Source organism: Enhydra lutris, unplaced genomic scaffold (assembly GCF_002288905.1).
Source record: "Enhydra lutris kenyoni isolate GAN:26980312 unplaced genomic scaffold, ASM228890v2 scaffoldscaffold25, whole genome shotgun sequence".
NCBI lineage: Eukaryota > Metazoa > Chordata > Mammalia > Carnivora > Mustelidae > Enhydra > Enhydra lutris.
This window is the reverse complement of record NW_019154109.1, coordinates 24,773,263-24,795,974: the sequence shown is the minus strand read 5'-3', so window position 1 is coordinate 24,795,974 and position 22,712 is coordinate 24,773,263. Positions and strand designations below refer to the sequence as shown.

Here is a 22,712-nt window from a genome sequence, read left to right as displayed (position 1 = left end):
TGTCCACCGAGAACAGCAGTCTGTCTCCGCGGAGGTTGGTTTCCGGACCTGAGACGGCAGGGTATCAGGCCCGGAGCTCTCCGGAGCCAAGGGCAGGGCAGCGCCAGAGCAGAGACGCTCTGGCCTCTGGCCAGGAGCCCTCGCATCCACGGGAACAAGGCAGGCACAGTCTCTGCGCGCCCCTGATACAGTCCAAGGGGAGCTCCGAGGGCCCCACAAGGGCGGAGGCCTTGGACACCGCAAGAAAGGTCCGCAGACCGCCTGGCTCTGGTATCCAATCTGAAAGCGGGAGGTTGAGTAAATTCCCCCAGTGCGTGCGTGTGCGCATGCGTGTTTATGCGTGCGCGCATGTGCGCGCCTGCGTGTGCGTGTGTCCATGTGCATGCGCGCGCCCTGGGGAGGGCTGGGTCAATGGGTATGGCTGTTGTGAGATGATTAACCTGTGCAAAGCCCTGCAAGAGGGAGAGAGTGTGGCGCTGCAGGGGGTCTGGCGGGGGCGGAGGGAGGTCTGGGGACTAGAACCTGAGTACGAGGGAAAAGGGGGGGGAGACAAGGCTGTAGAGCTGTAGGCAGCAGTGGTGTCAAATTCACCTTCAGAAAGATCACTCTGGCGTTAGGGTACCAACAGGAGAAGAGCAGCCTTCCCTCTCCCATGGACACCGGGGGAAACCACTGCTGTTAGGGATGCAAGGCTGGGCCTTTAGAGCAGCATCTGGAGAAGGGTTCAGACAAGGCTAGCAAAGGCTTCTTCTACTGCAATGACCCCCAGACGCCCTAGAAGCCTGCCACCTGGGGAAAGATGGACCAGACCCTTGGGCTAGAGAAGCTCACGGGGCAAGAACCCACAAATTACTTTACGCTGACCCATGTACGCCTGGACAGGTATCCAGAGTGGCAATCAGGCAGGTGCTGCCCTGGGGTCGGCAGGTGCATCCCGGGCAGAGAGCACCCCCCCCAGGGCAGGTAGGAGCAGAGCACGTGCCAGTCACTCGGGACAACCCATCTCTCTGTCTCGTGTGTCTTGCCCTCCTGTCCATCCTTCCCACTGCTGCCAGAAGGACCTGGTATAGAACCTCTCATGCCTCTGCTCTGCTTAATACTCTTCAAAGTCATGGTCGGTCAGCGGCCAGAACCTTGGTCTGGATGGAGACAGTGGCGACAGACTATGCCAGCATGTTCTTCATGCCCACACACTCCCATTTCAAAAAAAGCCACTTTCAGTCAAGAATGTAATAAGTGAACCAGTAGAAATGATTGATTTTATTAAATGTCAACCCTTAAGTACACATCTTTTCTATATTTGGGTGATGTTCTGGGAAGTACGCACACAGGACGTGTGCTTCCTGGAGTCTGCTTAGGTCACGCAGGGCCCTTGTGTGATGGTCACTTTGTGAGCTGAACAACTACGTTTTGGGCAGAATACCACTTTTACTTGAAAAAATGGCCACCCATGGTTAGGCAGATCTAAAATTTGCCAGACATTTTCTCCAAAATGCATGAATCGAACCTATCACTTTGAAGAGAAAAGCTGACAGTTTTTGTTGCCAATGACCAAGTTCCGATGTTCGAAAGAAAATTAGAATTCAGAAAATTCACATGTGCTGGTGAGCTTACAGCTCCCTAGAACTTTAAAACTTTTCTGATGAGCTCGATGGTGTTATTTGCAAATACGACATTGCTGATAAGGTGCCATGAAATGGGTCGACATTGGAAAGGTCTGGCCAACTTGGAGCATTGATATTTTCCCAAAGACCGATGAATGATGTCACAACATTAAGTGTGGATTAAAAGACCTATTCAAGGTCTTTTAGACCACTGGACTTTTATTTTTTAATAAACTTTACTTTTTATAATAGTTTTAGGGAAAAAATTTGCCATTCGAGGAATTCCCATAGAACCCGAGCCTCGTTCCCCTGTTTCCAACTCTGACGTTAGCGTGGTACGTTTATTATGATGAATGAACCAGTGTTGATTCATTATTGTCATCTCAAGCCCCTACTTTACTGGGGTTCCTTAGTTCTTCCCAAGGTCCTTTCTCCCATCCGATATCACATTGTGTTTCATGCCGTGTCTCTCCAAGCTCCTCTTGCTCTGACAATTTCTCAAACTCCCTTTGTTTTTGACGACCTCTGTCAGGTACTTTGCAGAATGTTCCTCAACTGGAATTTATCTGATGTTCTTGTCTTGATTAGACTGGGGGTATGGTTTGGGGGACAAGACCACAGTGGTAAAGTGCTGTTTTCATCACATCACATCAAAGGTACATACTGTCGACCTGATGTATGACTATTGGTTTCACTTCAGTCACCTGGCCAAGGGAGTGTTTGCAAGGTTCCTCCACTATTAAGTTACTTTTTCCTCCCTTCTATGCTGTGCTCTTGGGAGTTGATCACTATCTGCAGCCCATACTTAAGGAGTATGGAGTTGATCTTCCTCTCCTTGAGGGCACAGTATAAATTAGTTGGAATTCTTCACATGGAGATTTATCTTTTCTCTTTTTTTCTTTCTTTCTTTCTTTCTTCAATCAGTCATCTATAGCAATATGAACTCATGATATTTATTCTTTATGTGGGGTTATAATCCAATGCTTCCTTATTAATTCTTCTGCTTAAATTATGCTAGCTTTGGACAGCCTTTTTAGTTGACTCCTTTGACACATCCTCACACACCGTGTGTGTGTGTGTGTGTGTGTGTGTGTGTGTGTGTTTCGAGGCTCATCGTGTATACTTCCTGCCCCAGTTCCACTAGAATCAGCCATTTCTCCCAGGAGAATTTTGATGAAAGAATGGTGTTAGCTGCCAAGATCTAGGTGCACAGTACCGATGGAATTTAATGCAACAGAGAACATGATTTTAGATTCAAGCAACCTTTAAGAAACTATCAAGTTTGGGCGTAATATGAAAGGAAGATAATCACATAATAAAAAAAAAAAACTATTAAAATACTCCTTCCTCCACATTCTTCTTGATGTATCTGCATGAAGCCAGATTTAACGCACCGCCACAGACAAGTACAGAAGCAGATGTGAGACCCAGATGTCCTCTGCTACCTGAGACCTTGAAGAGATGTGCAAGAATGCAAAACAGATGCAAGGCTGAATTATTTTTCCTTGGGAAAACACAGTTACTTCTTTTAAAATGTAATATCTGTGTTAACATGTCAGGAGCTTACTGTTATTTTAAATGAGCTAAGAAGAAAATACTTTTAAATTTTCTCAAATTTCTAATATAGTAAATCCCAACAGAGAGAGCTCATGTAAACAAACGTTCTTTGGGGTCCTCTATAACTGTTCAAAAGTGATGGGTCTTGAGAGGAAAATGTTGGCAAGCCACTGGCCGACTCACACAGCACACCAGCGGCATCTCCCTGTGCCCCCTCCCTTCCCCTCACCCTCCCCTGCCTCACATCCCCAAACTCATGCTTAAGCCCACAGCACCCACCCCAACCTTGTCTCCAAGCCAACCCCCTCTCACCTCTCGAGACACAGCCCCAGTGTCTTCCACGAGACATTTCCTGATTCCCCAAGCCCATTTAAATTTACCCTCCTAGATGCCCATGCCCCTTGGCAGAATGTCGAGTTTGGCATGTGTCACATAGTAATTGGAATTATTTGTATCTGCATCTCTCCTGAATGAGGGCGGGGCTTTATCTGATTCGTGATTCTGACCAGGTGCAGCACGTGATGCCTGGCATGGCTTTGGTGCTCAGGGTATGTTTGTTGTAAGAATAAATGAACAGCTGATCAGTGACACCCATCTCTTCCAGTGACTGACCAGGCCACCCTGCCGGCTTTATGTTGGGATGAAATCCATTTGCGTTTCCTTTTTCACTGGGGCAAAAGCCAAGTGCTTACCTCTTGGATATCTCACTTAATTCAACAAAGTTTTTCCCAATGTCTGTTCTCAGGCAGGCATGGTACTAGGAACCGGTGGTAAGATGTGCATGTGTGGAGATCATGTCTAGCAGGAAATAATAACTAGTGACCTTTAGGTCTGGCCTTAATCTGGACCATGGTTAAGGGCAATCCAAGGTCAGTTCACACAGAACGGTCAGCCGCATCCAAATGTAGCCCTAACCCCAGAGCGTAAATAGTCCAAGCAGCAAGAAAATAGCCAGTGAACTCAGAGCTGCAGACAGCAACCCTGAGTAATGAAATGTAGAATGTATTTCTGCTGGTCAGACTGACCTAAGTTCCACTGATTGGCATGATTCCTCTTGGATAATGAGGTACAAACTTGACTAAGTCCTTGTTTTCTCATTCCTTTGATATTGTCTTTCTAGTGGATTTTGGGGTACCAGGAAGTAGAAGAAAAGAAAGAGAATGTAAGAAATTCAGAGATTTTGGCTTATAGTGAACTTGGACCCTAAAATGCAGGTAAATGCTATCAAATTTCAGCTGCAATGGAGCTACTTGTTCAGATATTTCCAGCTCGAACTGCAAATTCCTTCTTGCCCCTCATTTGGTGTTTGAAATTCTTTTTTGACCCCAATTGTGTAGATGTCTGCTGTCCAGTGAAGTAGCTACTCCCCACACAGCAGCTACTGAGCTCTCAAAATGTGGCTAGCAGCCCATGTTGAAAAATAATATTGGGGATATATTGGATTTTATAAAATATAGTATTGAAATTACTATCACTCATTGTTTCTTGTTTTTTGGTGTTTTTTTTTTTTTTTAAGATGGCTGCTGGGAAATTTACAATGCCACAGGTGGCTCCCGTTATCTTCCTAGTGGACAGACTGGATCCATGGGGCAGTCCACCATCTGACATTCAGGTTAGCAGGGGACCGGGTTCCAGCCCTGTCTCTGCCCCACTCCGACTGTTCTCTGGTGAGAAACCCCTCCATTTGACTCCAAGCTATTTCCTTTGCAAAGCGAGGTCGTTAGCATAAGATCATTCAGGGCAAGCTCTTGCCCTCTCCTGATAACATCATGGGGACCTCCCCACCTGAAAGATGATCTCCCAGCCAATCTTGGGCTGGCCATCAGGCAAGATCTGAGGACAAAGAAGGAGTTGTTGATGGAATGTCCCAATCCCTACAGGAAGGTCAATCCTGAATCCCGCTGTTCTCCTCTCCTCACCCTCCTGCACCTGAGGGGACCTCCATTTCCCGGCCAGGTGCCCCTCCCCCTCCTTCCTCCCTCCAAAGACCCCCTCATCTCTGAGCCCCCACCACACCCGGCTTCCTGCTATTCCAGAATTCTCATCTGCAGCACAGAGCTGCCCACCCCCAGAAAAACCCCTCTGAGTTACTCTGACACAAAGCCCTGACATCCCACAACAGCTGCTTCAAACCCACTTCCAGGTTCTGTGTTTGCATTTGTCTAAGGCTGAGCTTCCCAGACAAAGGAGGACAGGAGGGAAGGATTTTCTCTGTGTTGTTATTTTTAAAGGCATCACCCTGTTTCCAGTTACTGGGGCTCCGAATGTTTTTAAATCCTCCCTTTCCCTGTGGTCAGGTCCTGTCACTTTTGCCATCAGGTGAGTCTCCAAATTAGTGTCCTTTTCTCTCCCTTCCCAATCCCACATCCCTGCACTGGGCCACTACTTAGTATCCAGAGTGATGGCACTGATTGCCACCATATCGCACGCAACTACAAATCTTCCACTTCTCCTCATACCAAGCTCTAGCGCCATTTGCTGATAAGGAAATACGAGATTTGGGGGGAGGGGCTATGTTGCAGTAAGGGGCAGAATGATAACACAAGCATGTCTGAGTCCAAAGCTTGTGCTCTGGTCGTGCTGGTTAGCTTGTGCTCTGGTCGTGCTGGTTAGCTTGTGCTCTGGTCGTGCTGGTTAGCTCGTGCTCTGGTAGTGCTGGTTCCCCATCTTGGTGCCACGGCAAAAGAAAGAACCGAAGCCGTTTCGGCCCCAGTTGTATTCGTTTCTGCATTAGTCAATGTCTAAGTGAAGAGTGAAATGTTGAATCCATCACTGGGGTGTTTCAAACTTCGGACTGTTGGGGGTTGTAGGACCCAGTCGGCTCGTGTGTCAGAGTCCTGACCTATACTTAGGTCTCTGTGATCCTGCTGTCTTTTATTTATTTGTCTTACACAGATGGTTAAGTAATTGTCATATATTTTGTTAAATGTACTCAAAATAACTAATACTATGACTTATCACCTTGCTAACCTTTGAGCTTTGTAAGGATAGAAGCTGCATCTTCATCTGTAGGGGATCCCATAGCAGTGACCCTTTCTAGTAGATGCTCGGGAAATGTTTATGGAGGAATAATTTCTGATGCCTCATGGATAAAGCCCAGCCTGTTAGGGAAGCATCTGAGACCCTTCCTAGTCAACAGGGCCCTCATTTAGCATATAGCCATCCCCACCCCTGCTTCCTCATGCTTCTGCTGTTCTAGCCATAAGGGCCATCTTCCCCTAAACAGAGTGTCCTGCTTGTGCTCAGATTTTCCCCCTTCTGGATTGCCCTTCCCCACCCTGTACTCCTGGCATTCTCTTCACCTTTTAAGGCCCAGATCAGATACCAGCCCCACCATAACATCATGCCTAACCCGCCCTCTCCACTTTGCCTCTTTGGAACTCTGCGTTTATGCCTTTGTTAAAAGCCCAGTTACATCATAACGATCTATTCTGTTCATCTGCAAAAAGTGGGAAGACAGTGGGAATGGGACTGCATTTAACTTTTCTCGCCAGCTAGAATTATACTCTGTGGAGAAATATTATTTCCAGAACCTCGTGTGGCAGAAAAACACACAATAAAATATTATTTTATTGTATTATCAGAGAATTAAAGACATGAGAGTAAAGATTTGGGATGCAGACTAAGTGTCTTGAAACCAAGGAAGAAAAGCTTAGAAAAGCTTTTCCCCATATTAAAAGGAGGGGGGGGGGTCCCTGACTTGATTAGGAGAAAGAATAAGGACGGGAGACTGCAGGCTTCCCAGTAATGCTATCAGAAGACCTGAGAAGGTACCGTAAATGCACGTCAGGACCATGACAGCTGTGAAGAAAGAGAGCCATGGTGTCAACAGTGACAAGCCACCCTGCATGGATGGCAGAGACCAACATCTGACAGGCCCCTTCCTCTAACTCCTCCGCCACTTTGGCCCTGCCCAAGACCCAAGTCTAGAACATGGTCATGGGATTAGAGAGGGAAACCCAGCCCAGCAGGAAAGGAACAAAAATTAGACTGTAGGTAGTCAAAAAAGAATGCAAAGAGATACGTTTCTTACAAAGCTGTGCTTTCTACCTTAAATCCATACTCACTACCCTTGTTCACTGACTGGCATAAAGACAGTTCTTAAAAATTTTGTCTTAAATGTGGAATGGATGAACAAATAAATAATTTATTTAGACTGACCACACATTGCAGGACTTTTTTGTGAGATCTCTAATGGGTATTAATTTGGGACTTTTAGGGGAACAATAAATAATATCACTATCATTGCTTTGTACATTGTAACTAACCAGGAAATATTACAAAGGAACCAGCGAAACGAAAATTTTTCAAAAATCATCTTTATTGAAAAAAAATTTAGCTTTATCGGTAAATCTAATTAAAGAATGACGCTTTGATCTGTAGCCACAGAGGATCCCCCAGCTATAATCTTCTTGAATGGAACTGTCCCCCAAACTCCATTTCTGTCCCAGTTACCTAGCATGTACACCAAGAACACCTAACGCGCCCAGACCACTGAGAAACACCAAACACCCACAGACCAAGCAGAGCTGAGCCAAGCGTTCTCAGCTCCTTTCCCCGAACCACCAATCAGGTAGTTTCTTGACTCTTCTTTGAAGAGAAGAAGCAAGTTAGGGTTGAGAGGAGAGCCCAGGAGCATTTCTCTAGTGGAAATCTCCTCACAGAAACGGGGGCCTGGGAATGAAGTTTTCTCCCTAAAATCAGTCTGTAGTTCATTATTTGCATGGGACGGGATACTGTTTGTAAGTGTGTGTGCACACGTACATGCTATGTACATACATATATGTGTAAATAATGTAAATATGCATGTGTGTATATACTATGTGCTCAAAATGTGTATACTGCCGTGTGCCAACAATACAGACGGGTACACAGGAAAGACTGTAGGGTACTTCCGGAGGCTGGGTGAGCTCGTCAAATTCTACATTGCTTAAGGACGCCCAAAGATAGATAGGGATACTTAGAGAAGTGTGTTCAGATGAGGTGGGCAAATAAACCGCCTTTACTTCCTTTTCTTTAAAGGATAAGAGGACCCAGCTCTAAAGTAACTGCTTTCCAGATCACCTATGCACAAATTTTAAAGTCACAGGACAACCGTGCCCGCCTCTTTCTGCCTCACCCCAGTGGTGAGGCCCCTGAGCTAGGAATTACCTAGGAATATATTGTCTGGACCTTTCTCTGTTTATCTTAGCAGCATGAGGGGAACAAAATGGGCTTAGATTTCTTCCTAATTGGGATTGGCTTTGTGTATCAGTCAGGATTAGATTTGGCTGTAAATTGAAGAAACCCAAAACAACAGTAACTTAATAAAAGAAAGAAGTTTATTTCTTTCTCTCTCTGCATATATATAATTAGGATGTAGGTAGTTCAGGGCTAATATGACAGCTTGGCTCCCAGAAGCCCTCAGGAATCCAGACTCCTCCTGTGTTGTCTCCCCATGTATCACCTCCACTCACTGGTTTCTCTCGTGACCTAAGAGAGTTGCTCCAGCTCCAGCCATCACATCTGCATTGCAGCCAGGAAGAAGAAAATGACAGAAGAGGGAAAGGGCACATGCCAGTGGTCTTTTAAGGAAGGGGCCTCAAAAATGCCATATGACCCTTCCACTTATCTCGCTGGGCAGAACTTGGTCAAATGAACCAACTTAGTTGCACTAGAGTTTGAGAGGTATAGGCTTTATTCCAAGTAACAAATGGAGAATTCATTTTAGGAGAGAATAAATTATGGGAACAACCAGCAGCCGCAGCTACACCTTGAAATGGAAGCCTTTGATCCGTGTTCATGAATTAGTGGCAACACCTCTACCATTGACCTCATTTGATTTTCCTCTAGTTCTGCCATTAGTCAACCCTCTGCCCAACCAGAATGGTCTCCGTGCATTTACACTTGAACATGCCTTGCACCCTTTATCCACTTTGGTCTTTTTGTTGAGAATGTACTTCCTCCTCCTCTCAACATATGTATTAAATCACTTACATGTAAAAATCTAAGCTTTACATTTATGGCCACCAAGCCCATCTTTGAAGGTTCAATCCCAGCCCCATCCTCTTGGTAAAGTATTTTTTCCCTTCCTTTGCCCTTTGTCCCAACAAGCTCTCTATTTTCTGAATGCCTCAACCCATGATGCATGCCAGCGCCCTGACTCCTGGCACACACAGGCATACACGTGGAGTTTGTGGGCATGTTCTTTACTCGCAACTAGATTGTAAGCTCCTTACGGGCAGGAAAAATATTGTGACTTCTTTGCATCTCTCCCAGTTCCCCGCCATACATGTACTCCTGACTTCCATGAACCTGGCCACTGAGAAGTCAGGCCTGGGGGGACAAGCAAAGACAGAGAGCCAAGAGAAATGAACTGGAAACTCAACCGTGCCCCTAACCAACTCTGCAACCCTGGCCTTAATTCCTCTGAGCCACAGGTTTCTCATCTATAAAATAAAGGATGTGATAGCTATGCAATCGAATCCAGAGGAACGCACACATACACATTCTCTCTCTCTTCCTACAGTGCAAAACACCACAAAATTTGTAGGTGTAAAGGTCCTGTCAGGATTTTTTGGCTGCAAGTGACTGAAACCAATTCAGGCTAACTTGAGGGAAAAAAAGGGCCTTTTGTGGGATGAGCAGAGCAGACTGCTCACAGAGCCAGAGGGGGCATGGGGACTCATTTTGGCAACAGGTGGAGAGTGGGTAGCTCAGGGGCCAGACAGCAGGCAGTGTGGTCGTCTTGGCAGGTGCCCCTGTGGAAACAGGTTAGCTCTAAACAAGTTTCCAGCTTTGTGCCAGTCCCTTAGGTTCAAGTCCTGGAAAGGGACGCTGGCCTAGTTTTGGTTCGGTGTCCCCGCTCCTTGGGTGCAGGGACAGAGTCACCGGGATCTGCAGTCCTATAATGTCCTACATCTTTTCCTGTGTGCCTCTTTTTTTTTTTTTTTTTTTTTTAAGATTTTACTTATTTGAGAGAGAGAAAGAGCAGCAGAGTGGGAGGCAGAGGGAGAAGCAGGCTCCCCACTGAGCAGGGAGCCCCATGTGGGGCTCGATCCAAGGACCCCAGGATCATGACCTGAGCCAAAGGCAGACGCTTAACTGACTGAACCCCCCCAGGTGCCCCTCCTTTGCGGCTCTTGATACAAGGCAAGTTCAGTTCTTTCACGTTTCCCCCCGACTGTCATCTCCGGGAGAGTGGGGCCCACAGCTCTTTCCACTCGATCCTATTTCTACGGCTCAGGGTAGGACATATTCTTGGTGCTCAGCAAATGCTTGTGGAATGAATTCAGTGAACACATGAGGTGCTAACGGAGGCGTATTGGCCAGCGGCATCCCTGTTGAGGGCCGGCCCCACTTTCCCCTCCTAAGCACGTGGGGTGCCGGAGGGAGCCTGCAGGTACAGACAGGTGACCTAATGCACTGGCCACTAGAGGCCACCGTAGGCTCCCCCCCCCCCCCAGAACCTTCCCCAGGAGGGGAGAAGGCCCATCAGGCCATGGCAGCAGTAACCCACAGCAGCTGGGGCAGGAAAGAAATGATCTCCCTCAGATCCACAGTGCCCGTTCCTTGCCATGGGCACCCACCCAGGCAGGAGCAATGCACAGGGTGCCAGGCTGTCCATCTGCATGCGCCTCCTGGGACAAGATCCCAAGGCTCCCTGCTACTTGTACAGCGGTCCACGGCCTACTGAGATCTTTCCTGTTTCCTTAGAGACTCATGACGACCAACCTGTAAGACAGGTGAGCATCATTGGCCCCATTTTATAAATGAGGAAATGGAGGCCCAGAGCCTTGGTCAAAGTCACACATCCTGGGAACTTCAGATAGGGCCAGGGACCCCCAGTCCTCCCCCACCCCCCATGTGGACAGGGCCTGTAAGCTCAAGGAGGCCTTGTTTTGAACTCTCTGGACTGGTCATGGAACAAGTTGCAACATGCTAGACAAAGGGACTCAAGGAAACAATGTAATATCGGGTTTAATTCTAGTTGAATTTGTCTGTATCCAGTTTGGACTGAATGTGTTTGCACTGGGAGGGTGGGGAAGGGAGAGAGAGAGAGACACTTGGATTTCCCTCGCAGAGCCCTTAGAAATGTGTCTTTGGGTTTGGAATTGACAAATTAATTCCAGTTTCTTCCCATTTTTGATTCATGTCAGGTCAACTCAAAACCATGCCACTCAGAAAAGGCTCAGACTATGGATCAGGGACTCCCTCTCACCTCAGCCCTGAGCTGACTATGGACGGCTAGAGAAATCGCCTGTGACCTGGCGGCTTCTCCTTAGGGGGCAGAGTTCATGGTGTGTCCTTGGAATTGGAATTTTATCTGCCTGCCTTTGAAAAACCAACCACCCAACCAACCCAGCTCTCCCACAACTGAGTCAGGCTATATTAAGACCCACACCGAGGTTTAAAGAAGTTACATAAGAAGTGATTATGTTGATGCCAGGGGGCACCCAGGTGAACCAGAGGGTTTTCTCCTTTTTCCTCAAATACGGAGAGAGACCGCCTTAGCCCTGCATCAACAACCGAACCCCAGCAGTAGACCCGGCCCCTGGCGCAGCCACCGCCACACATTGGACACTCGCTGTGTGCCCAGTGAAGGGCTCCGGGCTTTGCCTGTGTCATCTCACTTGACCTTGTCACCTCTGCTAGGGACAAGCACCATACCTGTGCCATGCATGAGGAGTGAGAGGCTCAGGAGAGGGAAGTAACCCACCCAGTTTGACCTTGCAGGTAGCAGGGGGTGGGGGAGGGGACTGGGATTTAGACCCCGTGTGCGCCAACTCTGAGCCATAAGAAAGAAAGAAAAAAAAGAACAAAAGAAAAGAACAAAAGAAAGCAAAATAAAGGAGAGGAGAGGAGAGGAAAGAAAAGGGGAAAAAAAAGAAAAGAGGAAAGGAAAGAAAAGAGAAGAAGAAAAGGAAAGGAAAGGAAGGGAAAGGAAAGGAAAGAAAAGGAAGGGGAAAGGAAAAGAAAAGAAGAAAAAAGAAGAGGCGAGAAAAGAAAAAAATTTAAAAAGAAAGAAAGAAGTAAAGAGAAAAGAAGAAAACCATCGGTGCCAACATCTTGGAAGGGAATAGAGGTGCCCTCAAACTCCTCCCCAGGTCCTTCACGTGAGCAAAAATATTAATTCCTACTGTTTGGTTAGGAAATCGGGGGGTGTTGCAGCAGGTAGCACTGGCTGGGTTCCCCACACACAGGCCCCGCACCCCACGTGGCAGGCCAAAGCTGAAGGCTAAGGAGCCGTGGGGCAGACGGTGACAGGGAACGGTCCCCGGCTGGGGCTCTCTGCGGAACCTGGGGACAGAACCAGGGCCAGCCCGGGTGAGGGCTCCTCCCGCCAGCCTGGCTTCCTAACTCACTTCTCTCTGCTTCCAGGCCCTTGGCAGGAGGCAGAGCCTGATTCTGACAGGGTGAGTGAGCAGAGGTGGGGGGGGGGGGACAGGGTCTGGCCAGCGGGCGAGAGGACACACAGAAGTGACGCCGCCCTTGGATTGTGTCCTGGTCTCGCACTCATTCCTACCATTCCCTCACTTCTCTTCTTCATAGTCATGACAGTCACCCAGACACCACATGGAAGGCCACCGTGGAGTTTGGGAGAAGCTCCAGTCGGTGGCTCTGCTCCCCCATCCTGCCCCGGGCATCGCCCTTCGGTCCCGGGTGAGACATCTTTCTCCTGCTGATTTCCAAGCAAACGTCCTCACATCGCACACTGCAAACCACTCCACCTCGAGTGAACTTGACAGTGCCGGTGGAATGTTCCCCGGGCCTCCTTCCTCAGCCGGGTTCGTGAAGACCGAGGCAGGAAGGTTTCGCTGGAGTCGCTTTCCCTTCACGTTCAGCTTCGCCCTATGCTCCTCCCCAGACCCCCGTTGACAAAACACCCGTGTCCCCCTGGTTCCGGGTCCCCCACCCCCCGCCCCTGAATCAACGACAGTTCATTTGTAAGAGGTTTTTAATTTCATCTCAGTATGCCATTACGCGTGGAGGAAGGATCTCTATTTGTTTTCACTCACACAGTATCTGCTACGTTCTCCAGCTCTCTGCCACAGAAGCCCACGGAGTCCCACAGCATCTGCACGATTTCCACTCCCCAGACTGGCTTGGGCTTCTGGGTGGTTTGCATAAATTATAAACATGAGCACAAAAATCACACAACACAGACTCTACCACAAGGGATCACGTCCCCTTTGCAGAGAGTGAAGGGACAAGGGTCTAAGGCCCCGTACGTCCTGGGCAGTGAGGCCAAGCCTGGACTGGCCCCTCTCAGAGGGGTCCAACCGGACCCCGCGGCGTCCCCCTGAGACCCATCTGCTTTCCCAGGGGGCCTCCTAGCCCAGAAGTAGCTGGTCCTAGCACCACGAGTGGAGGGCAGGGTGCAGACTCCTGCGTACGATGGCAGCCGGCCCTTCTGGCTCCAAGTCCGAACAGCAGGACAGAAGGAAGCAGCCCGGGTTTCCGCCTGGATCCCTGCCGCCTCTCTGAGCTCCAGAAGGCTGTTTAGAAATAGATTTTCTAGAACAGGGGCCAGCCAACATCTTATGAAAAGAGCCAGACAGCATAGGTAGTAAATATTTCAGGCTTTCGGGGCACATACGCTCTGTCCCATAGTCCTTTTTTTTTTTTTTTTTAAACAACCCTTTAAAAATGTAAAAAAAAGAAAAAAATTTGTAGCTGGCAGGCCATAAAACATAGCCTGAGGGCCGTACTTTGCCGACCCCTGGTCTAGAACACCACGATGCCCTCTCTTCCATCCCCTCAACGACAGCCTCCTCCCCAGGGCAGGACTCCAGCCCCCTGAGCGGCCCTGAGCGGGCCTCCCCAGCCGAGGCTATGCATCAGGGACCCCCGCGGGCAGAGTGGCCTTCAGGGCACAGGGTGCCGACCGTCTCCCCCTCCGGGAGCCTCTTTTGCCAAGTGGCTGGTCTGGTATTTTAGACAAATACCAGCTATTCGTTCCAGCCCTGCTCACAGGTCCTGGAGGTGAATGAAGCCTCGGCGTCCCCCAGTGAGGTAGGTACATAGTGTCAGCCTCATCCCACACCGGCCGTTGCTGAAGTTCAAGAGCAAAACTGACCTTCCTACTGCTGCCCACAACTACACGTCAGAACTGAAAAGAAAGCTGAAGAGTCTAGGCTTTACCTTTTCTAAGAACACGCTCAGGGACTTTTCTGTCCCCTCTAAGCCCCGTGATTCAATCCCCAAGAGAGCAAGAACCTCGACGACACTCTTGAAAAGAGAACTCGCTCCAGCCCTTGATGCCCCGGGCTCAGGCGGAGCGGCCCTCTCTGCCCTGCCGACAAGTCTCTTCAAACTAAAAATAAAGTTTATAAAAGTAAATTATCTCATTTTATAACTTAAGTGCATCAAGCATTTCCTTAAATATAGTTCACACTGAAAATAAAGTTACTTTTGCTGTACAGTTGGTGTCTGTTATAATTAGGAATAAACTCTGATGATAAAGCATGGAAGCTTACACACTCACACACATCTATCTGTCTGTCTGTCTGTCCGTCTATGGGTATATGGATGGGTAGACATATGCACCTCTTGACAAAAGCTTCCCCAAAAGAGCGGGAAGTTGTTAGGAGTCTCTAGGTACCTATAGTTTGCATAAGAATGTCTATATTAAAAGTCCCTGTCCTTAAAGATAAACACATCTTCACACCTAAAGCTAAGACTTATCAGAAATGTGAAACTATGCGATCCGTTACGTGTTCAGTCTTTGGAAATGCCGAGCTACATCAGGTCGTAATATAACAGCATCCCCGACAAAACTCCCTCCCCAGCCCACCTCTTCCCTGGCCTCCCCATCCTAACGCCGGCCGACCCCTCGCGGCCTATGGTTGTTCTGGGTGGGAGCCCAGCCACAGAACTCGAGGGGAAGACTCAAGAGGTAAAGTAAGAATTCTGCATGGAGTACAGGTGGTCGATGGGGTTTCCCACTCGGGACTGCAGGGGCCCGGCTTCTGAGGTCGCTAGGAAACAGTCACCCAGGTTGCTGAGGGAGGTGTCGTCACTATCCAGGTCGTGGAAGAGGGGTTCGGCACCTGAAATGGAGACGACTTGGTCAGGAGGGTCCCGAAGAAGGACTCCCTTTGGGATCAGGAATGCGGGGGAGTGCAGACAGCGGGATGCTGTGGGGCGGGTGGAGGGAGAGCTAGGAGGGGAGTGGGAGGGAGGGGACCCCATCCCTCTGCAGAAGACCTCTCAGGGCCTTAGTGGGCTCCAGCGGAAAGCACAACCACAGAAAACAGTATAAACTAGGACAGGTCTGAGGCCCGAATGGGGTGCCGCAGAAGCAAACGTCAGAATGTCCCAGACGGTGAGTTTGGGGAGTGGGCAGGAAGGGGCACCTCCACCTGGAGAGGCGGGGCAGGGCTCTGGGAGGACTCAGCCCTCAAAATGGTTCTTGAAGGTGGATCGGGAAGATATCAACACGGGCGCTGTGAAGGAGGCTCGTGCCGCCTCCGGGGTCACAGGGGTCCATTCAAACAGCAAGATCACACCGAGTGTCCGCTACCTCCGCGAGTGTGTCCTGCAGAAGCAAGACGGTGTTGGGGGCCCACCCTGGGCTAGTTTACACCCTGGACGGAGAGGATGGGAGGGCCAGCTGTGGATCGCTCGGGGACCCCAGTGACAAGAACAGAGGCATCTCCCTCTCAGCCTCCGCACGTGTGATCTGCTCAGATGCTCCTAGGTTTGTCCGCATGAGGGTCAGCGAAGTCTGCAGAGCTGGATCTTTGTCCCAGTTTGCTGCACACATCACATGGGAGGACGACGGTCACTTCAACACGTTTTTTAATGAAGGAAAAAAAAGCATTTGCTTGACAAAAATCTGTGAGCTGAGCCATGTCTCTCTAATGCCATTTTGAAGGTTTGCCAAATAAAACTGTATTTTTAGCTATCAGTGCGGTTTATCACAGATGACCCAGATTAGATGCATCACATATGCCACTGACCTTCTCCGTATAAAAACGCAGTGACCTTCATCTGGCCCTGAGACTGAACTTCAGCCCTCCACTCCGGAGCTCGCCCACACCGTCAGCGTGCCCTGGTGCAGCTGCTGACCATCAGCTAAGCCAGCAAGCAGAGCGGGTAGGGGAGCCTAAGCTAGCCTCACGCCCGGCACTAAAGGCAACCCCAGCTGGGGTGGGCTGAGAGCAGGCAGGGATTGCTTTTCACGCCACAGTTCTGGTCACGCTTCAGGATTCATTTGGAGCCCCTAAGTAACATCCGTTCAATGAGAAAACGTGCTTTCTGCGAATGGAAATATCACAAACGACTATGTGTGCTGGTCCTTCTTCTGCGGCCACTGGTTACATGATTCTAGTGGCATTTTCTGGGCACGTACTATGCTGGCTGCTTCGGTAAGGATCTGGGAACCGCACAGATGTGTTGGGGAGGGAAGGTTGTGAGAGGTCCCTGTGGGGTTGGCGTCTGTCTTACCATATGGGTGCATGTGGTCTCCCGGCATCTGGGGAGGGGTGAGGCCCTGTCGGAAGGGGTCTGAGCTGTAGACACTCTGCTCAATGGCCAGGAGCTGCTGTGGGGTGGGCAGAGCCGTGTACGGGTTCATGATCCCTTCCATCCCAGCATTCCCGCTGCCGTTTGTCTGAGCTGGGGACAGAGAAGAAGGCAGGTCATTCTCCAAGTGCAGCGCGGGATCCCGTGCTGGGAGAGAAGGCTGAGAGCATCTTCTGAAATTCATGTCCCCTGCTGCCCGGTGTCCCTACCCAATACCAGCCTTTGCTACGACTTTGGAAGGAGGAGTGAGAGGGGCGGGTGCCTGTGATGCCACGGGCCCCAGACGTGGAGTGGGACGTGCTGCGTCTGCCATCCCACCGTGGTGACCCCACCACACAGACTTCTCACAGGCCTGCTTGAGCAGTCCGGCCACACGGCAGCCGGCTTCCCCGGAGCCAGCAACTGGGCAGAGCGCAAAGCAGAAACCGCCATGTTTGTTGTGACCTTACCTAGGTCAGCCCTAGTCAGCGTCCAAGAGGACGGCACAAGGGTGTGAGCGCCAGGTGGTGACGAGCATGGAGAGATCATTTCACTTCCTGGCTCTTGGTTTCCTCATTTATAAAATGGTCCGGAACGAGGCAACATCAGTGGTTCCCAGCCTGTGCCCCACCCCCCAAGGGCCATCATGGGTCATCCTCAGAGAACAGGGATGGGGAAGGTGCAGTTGAACTTGGAGAGCTTCTTCGAAGTACATCATTAAATCCAAGGTGTTTGATGCTACACACAAGTTTGGCAGCCCCTGGAGGGGATGGATCTAAAGACCCTTCCAGCATCCCTACTGGGAGCGCATCAGTCCAGTGGGGCTCCTGACTCCAGCCCCGCTGACCTTGTGGAACTGATAGCAAGACTCCGTGAGGCGTGTGAACGTGCTTTGGAACAACTTGCTACACTTGTGTAGAGAAGTTTTGGAGACTAGAGGACACGTCCTGCCTCCACATCCTGCTGTGGGGTTCTCTGAACATCGGCCCACGAGCTCTCAGAGACTCTACTTCCCATGAGCTTCTGCTTTCTTACGTCAGCCCTAGGATTTCACCCTCAGAGTTGCCCTTCGAGTTCTCCAAAGCCTCAAGCACTCTGAGTGTGTGTTCTCATAACGCCTTGTTGCGTTCTCCACCCCCTGAGCGTGCTGGCCTGTAAGAGTCCACATGCAAGGCTTCTCCATGTCCGTGACCCTCTCTGAACTTCCCGGGGGCCCAGTGCAACGGGGATGGTAGGCGTCATTATCCCACTCCAGGGACAGACAGCCTGGGGTGCCAGGAAGCAGAAAGGCTGGTCCCAGATCAAACAGCTCGGGGAGCGGAGCAGGGACAGCATCTGGGTCTGGTGACTAACCTGCCCCAACAACCTTCCCCAGTCCCCATGTCCTTGCTGAACTTCTCTCTCTGAGCATCTATCTTGACGTTAAGACACTGTTTGGTGTAGAAGATGAGAAGCCAAGACAATTCTGGGCTGCAGGAGTCAGATTCTACATTGAGCCGAGCTCAGGTATCAAGCACAAGGCCAGGTTCATCATGAAAGGGCAAGGAGCCCCGTCTAGGGGCCTGCAAGCCAATGTCAGAGTCAGGGCCTTTTTCAAAATGTGGTCCACGGGCCAGCAGTAGTGGGCGCCTGTTAAAAATGTAGAATCTCAGGGCCTACCCAGACTAGAGGAATCAGAATCTGTACTTTACCACATGTCAAGTGATTTCTGTGCACACTGACAGCGGACAATTCCTGTTTGAGGTACAAGCAGATCCCTTAGGGAATCCTGCTACAATGCTGTTGGGAGCAGAGCCCTTTAAGAATGACATGGTCGGGGCGCCTGGGTGGCTCAGTGGGTTAAGTGGCTGCCTTTGGCTTAGGTCATGATCCCAGGGTCCTGGGATCGAGCCCCGCGTCAGGGTCCCTGCTCAGTGGAGAGCCTGCTTCTCCCTCTCCCTCTGCCTGCTGCTCTGCCTACTTGTGTTCTCTCTCCATCCTTCTAATAAATAGATAAAATCTTCAAAAAAAATTTTTTTAAAAAGAATGATATGGTCATAATATAGTTATATTTGATTTTTTTTTCTTTTAACTCCCTTGAAAGGTCCCACAAGCTGTCCCTCTTGACTCCCTTCCCAGTGCTCACATCAGCCGTATTAGCCACAAGAGCAAATGAAGGTGCATACAGGAGGGGAGAGTTGGGGCAGCACGGCATAGTGGAACCGAGGTTCAGAGACGTCTGCTCCGGTCTTGACTCACCCCCTACTCAGCAAGGACCCCAGTCCCCCTTGTCTGCTCATCAGTGAGTTGGGGACAAAGGACTTCTCTGTTTCCCTGGTGTGAGGGTGTCAGACTCAGGTCAGCGTGAGAACCGTCTTTGAACTCTGAACACATTAATGTATCCAACCAGGGAGGCGGTTACTGTTTTACTCACAGTATTTTTACTGTCTTATGTTGTTTAGGAAATGGATAGGTCACAGTGGTGTCCTCTGTCAACTGATTTGCTGGGAAGGATGAGGATCTGGGTGTGTCCGGGCTCTGCGGGGAGTCTTGCCAGAGCCCCCGGGGCTCTGGAGAAGGCTCAGACCACATCAGTCAGCATCCCAGACCTTGGCTCTGTGCCTTCGACCTTCTCCCCCAGCCCCCGGGCCTCTATCCTCTCTGGAAGACCACTGCCCTTGGTGCAGGCAGGGCTTCGCTGAGCCCAGAAGCGGCCTCCCACCAAGAGCCGTGAGATGGGCGAGGCCTGGACCCTGGCAGGCCTGGCTGGAAGGTCCCGGCTTACCGGAGTTTAGCCTCTGGGTGTTCTGCTGGTCCTGTTGCTGCTGCTGCTGCCTCCGGGCCAGCTTCTTCATCTGACAAGGAGAGGGTGCTGGGTTAGGGGGTTAGATCGGGTGACCAGCAGCAGGCCCCTGCCGGGGACATACGGGCCTCGTGGGGAGAGCAGAGGGACCACACCCCCGCTCTGGCTCAGCAGAGGAGCCAGCAGCGCATTTGCCCATGGCTGTTTTGGGCTCTTCCTCTAACACCGTGGGCCCGTCAGCTGGCTGGGAAGCATGAAGCCATCAGTCCTCACAAACACGGGGATGTCCTCTCAGCAGAGAAATGTCGCTGCTTATGTGGTGACAGTTTCAAGTGAGGTGTAAGTGTGGGGGTGTGGGGCCCGCAGCTGGGCCTGCCTGTGCAGCAAGGGGCTGCTGATGGCGTGGCACCTGGGACGTGGCAGGAGGCTGCTCCCCCCCCCCTCCCCCATCTGCCGGCTCTGGTGTCCGAGACGCCTGCCAGACCCGCAGCCTTGGAGTAAGGAGCCGATCCCCCGAGCGCGCTGGTACCACCAAAACCTCCCGGCAGGAGCACTGTAACCCGACTTCTTGCACTGTGTTCAGTGGAACGTTAGGGTTCTGTGAGACCCTAACAAAAGCCAGCATTTCTCAGAGCTTCAAACTCCCCTGCTTTAGGAAGCCATGAGGTTACGGGGCCTCTCAAACCTATGGAAACATGGAGTCCTCCCAGGATGGAGTGTGTACCCAGGGCTCTGCTAGAATTCAGTTAGGGCAGCGCCGTGCTACCCTAACCAATCATGATCAGATAATGAGATAGGAAGTTATCACCCTCTACAGATTAGGACCCCAGACATATGGGCCATGGGCCACATGCCTTTCTAGGGGCAGGAAACTTGACAAGCGCAAGACTATGGTGCAGCCATGTGGACCCTGGTGGGCTCCGGAAGACAGTATGACGGTTGGGGTGTACATGGGGGGCACTGAGTAAAGGCATTAGTGCCACCATGCTACCACATGGCCTCAGAGCTGTCACACGCACGCTATAGAAGGTTCTCTTGGCAATTTTAAAAGAACTTTGGTAGCTGCGTTAGTTAAAGGTGATTTAAAGAATCCATTTTTACCAAAAAACACAAAAAGACATTTATGCCAGCAGATGGCTGGCCAGATTCACAGTCACGGCCACCAGGAAAATGAGTCATTTCACTAAAACAAATGCCCTGCCTCTCCCCCAAGCAGGGCAGCTGTGGCCCACATGACTGCCCATAACAGAATTTCTGAATCGTGAGAACTACTCTATCCATCAAGTTCTGGTTAGACAACCCATCCTCAAGTAGTAAGTCCTACCACTGCTATTTCGGGAAAAAAGCCACACAGAGACAGACGACAGTATGAAGCTGATTACCTTTGCTCTCTGGTTCTGGAACCACACCTGGACGACACGGACGCTCAGCCCTGTCTCTGCGGCCAGGGTCTCCCTCACCTTGACAAAGTGGAACATTAGAAACAGAGAAACATCAGCATCTCAGAAAGGGGGAAGAACATTCCCAACGCAGTGCATGGGGAAGCCAGTAGGCCGCATCTTGGTGGGAGCTGGCTAGTGTCTAATGGCCACTGTGAGCCCAGACACAAGACCATTGCTTCCCTTCTGGTGGAGGGAAGCCCTTCACCAGGTAAACAAAGGAGGGAATAACTCATTAGACGTGTGTTCCAAGATGGGTTTCCAAGTGGTTTTTGAACATTAGCAAACCCATCATCATGCTTTCGGAGTTGATCCACGCCAACATACAGACCTACTCAAGGAGAAATGAGGGTGAAAACCACTTTGCAATACAAACAGCTCTCTCTTGTTCTCTTCTGTTTCCGTTCCTTGACCTACATTTTGGTTCTGTCCCTCACAGCTCTAGGTGACTCTGGGGGCTTCATGAATATTCATATTCACTGTGACCCTGAGCGAGCCCTACTCAAGGAGCATGAGACCAGAGCCATCTGGAATCAGGCAGAGCAAAAGCAGTTAGCTCTGACCAGCACATGTGCTGTGGCCCTGTAGAGACAGGACGGTTGGGATCCCCATGCTGAAGGATGGTTGCAACACCCGCCCTCCATGCAGACACACAGTGAGGGGTGGGCAAGGTGGCAGGAAGGGAAGAGTTGAGAAGCTCAGACTTTCTGAGAGCGAGTTTGAAAGACGCCGCCCTCTTGCTTAGATCCTGGGCGGACATGGGGTTAAACGCCTAACATGGGGGCAGAGAGCTCACAGGGGGCCTTGGGAAGTGGTCCACCTTCATCACACCACGTGGGCTGAGGCTTAGGAGAAGATGATTAAACCAGATCTTTAAGACACATCCTTCTGCCAAGCCAACTAAAATAGCAGTGTGTCCCGACCCCACCTCCACCTGCTGAAACCCTATCCATTTTTCAGAGGCCCAGCTCAAAAGCCACCTGTTCCACAAAGCCTTGCCTGATTCCCCAGACAGAAGTGACCTTTCCCTTCCCTGGGCTCCCACGGCTCCCGGCTCCCCCCCTGTAATGGTCCTCACAGCTTTCTCCCCCATGTTATGTGCATACACATCTCTTCCCTACTGGCTGGTGGCCTGCAGGCTGCCTGGCCGCCAGCACCAGGCACAGAGGCTGGGAGTCTAATGTGTAGAATTAGTAATAATAGAAGGAGATGATCATTGGTCCTTACCTAAGTCTACTTTGGGGCTTTCCTTCCTCCCCACTCCACCCCTGGAGTCTAAGGAGTATGAAGGCAGAGAAAGGTCTGCTGGAGGTCAAGTGCGATGGCAAACTGTACTATTGGTCAGTTCAGCAGACATGCCCCCTCCCTCCCTTGCACCCACAGGCAGGCCTTCCCCTGCCTCACTTGGGGTTAGCCACATGACTGGTCTTGGCTCATGGGATGGGTGTGAATACGGAATGTGTGATCCAAGGAGAGCCTTTCAGTGGGTTTGCCCAGTATGACCTGGCCTCCTGCCTTCTGCCATCCTCACGGGAACAGCGTGCTCTCTTGGCCTGGAGCCCCAGAGAGACAGGTGGAGCAGGCCTGGACCTGAGCCCCACTGGACCACAGCCAAGCCACAGTCTAGGAGCAGGAACACGATGTCCGCTGGAAGCCACCAAGGTTTTGTTTGTTATGACAGCAAAAGCTGACTAATACAGATAGAGAAAAACAACGCTCGGTTTTCCAAAAATGCGTTTCCTCCACGAGGTTCAACTGAAAAGTTGTCTTATTTGGATAGCATCAGTAATAAGACTGAGCACGCGGCCATCCATAAATGGCGGGTACTTAATAAACCGGTGC

General features: G+C 50.4%; 1 protein-coding gene across 1 annotated transcript in view; it reads right to left on the bottom strand.

Annotated features, from left to right (window-relative positions):
* Positions 1–15,032: 15,032 nt before the first annotated feature.
* LOC111151156 (LIM homeobox transcription factor 1 alpha) overlaps positions 15,033–22,712 on the bottom strand; it is a 154,343-nt gene continuing 146,663 nt past the window's right edge. The window contains exons 5-8 of the mRNA XM_022508949.1: positions 20,814–20,891; positions 19,414–19,483; positions 16,593–16,763; positions 15,033–15,193 (exon numbers count right to left, since the gene is read on the bottom strand). Coding sequence (XP_022364657.1) covers positions 15,033–15,193; positions 16,593–16,763; positions 19,414–19,483; positions 20,814–20,891 — 480 coding nt within the window. The remainder of the gene's footprint in view (positions 15,194–16,592; positions 16,764–19,413; positions 19,484–20,813; positions 20,892–22,712) is intronic.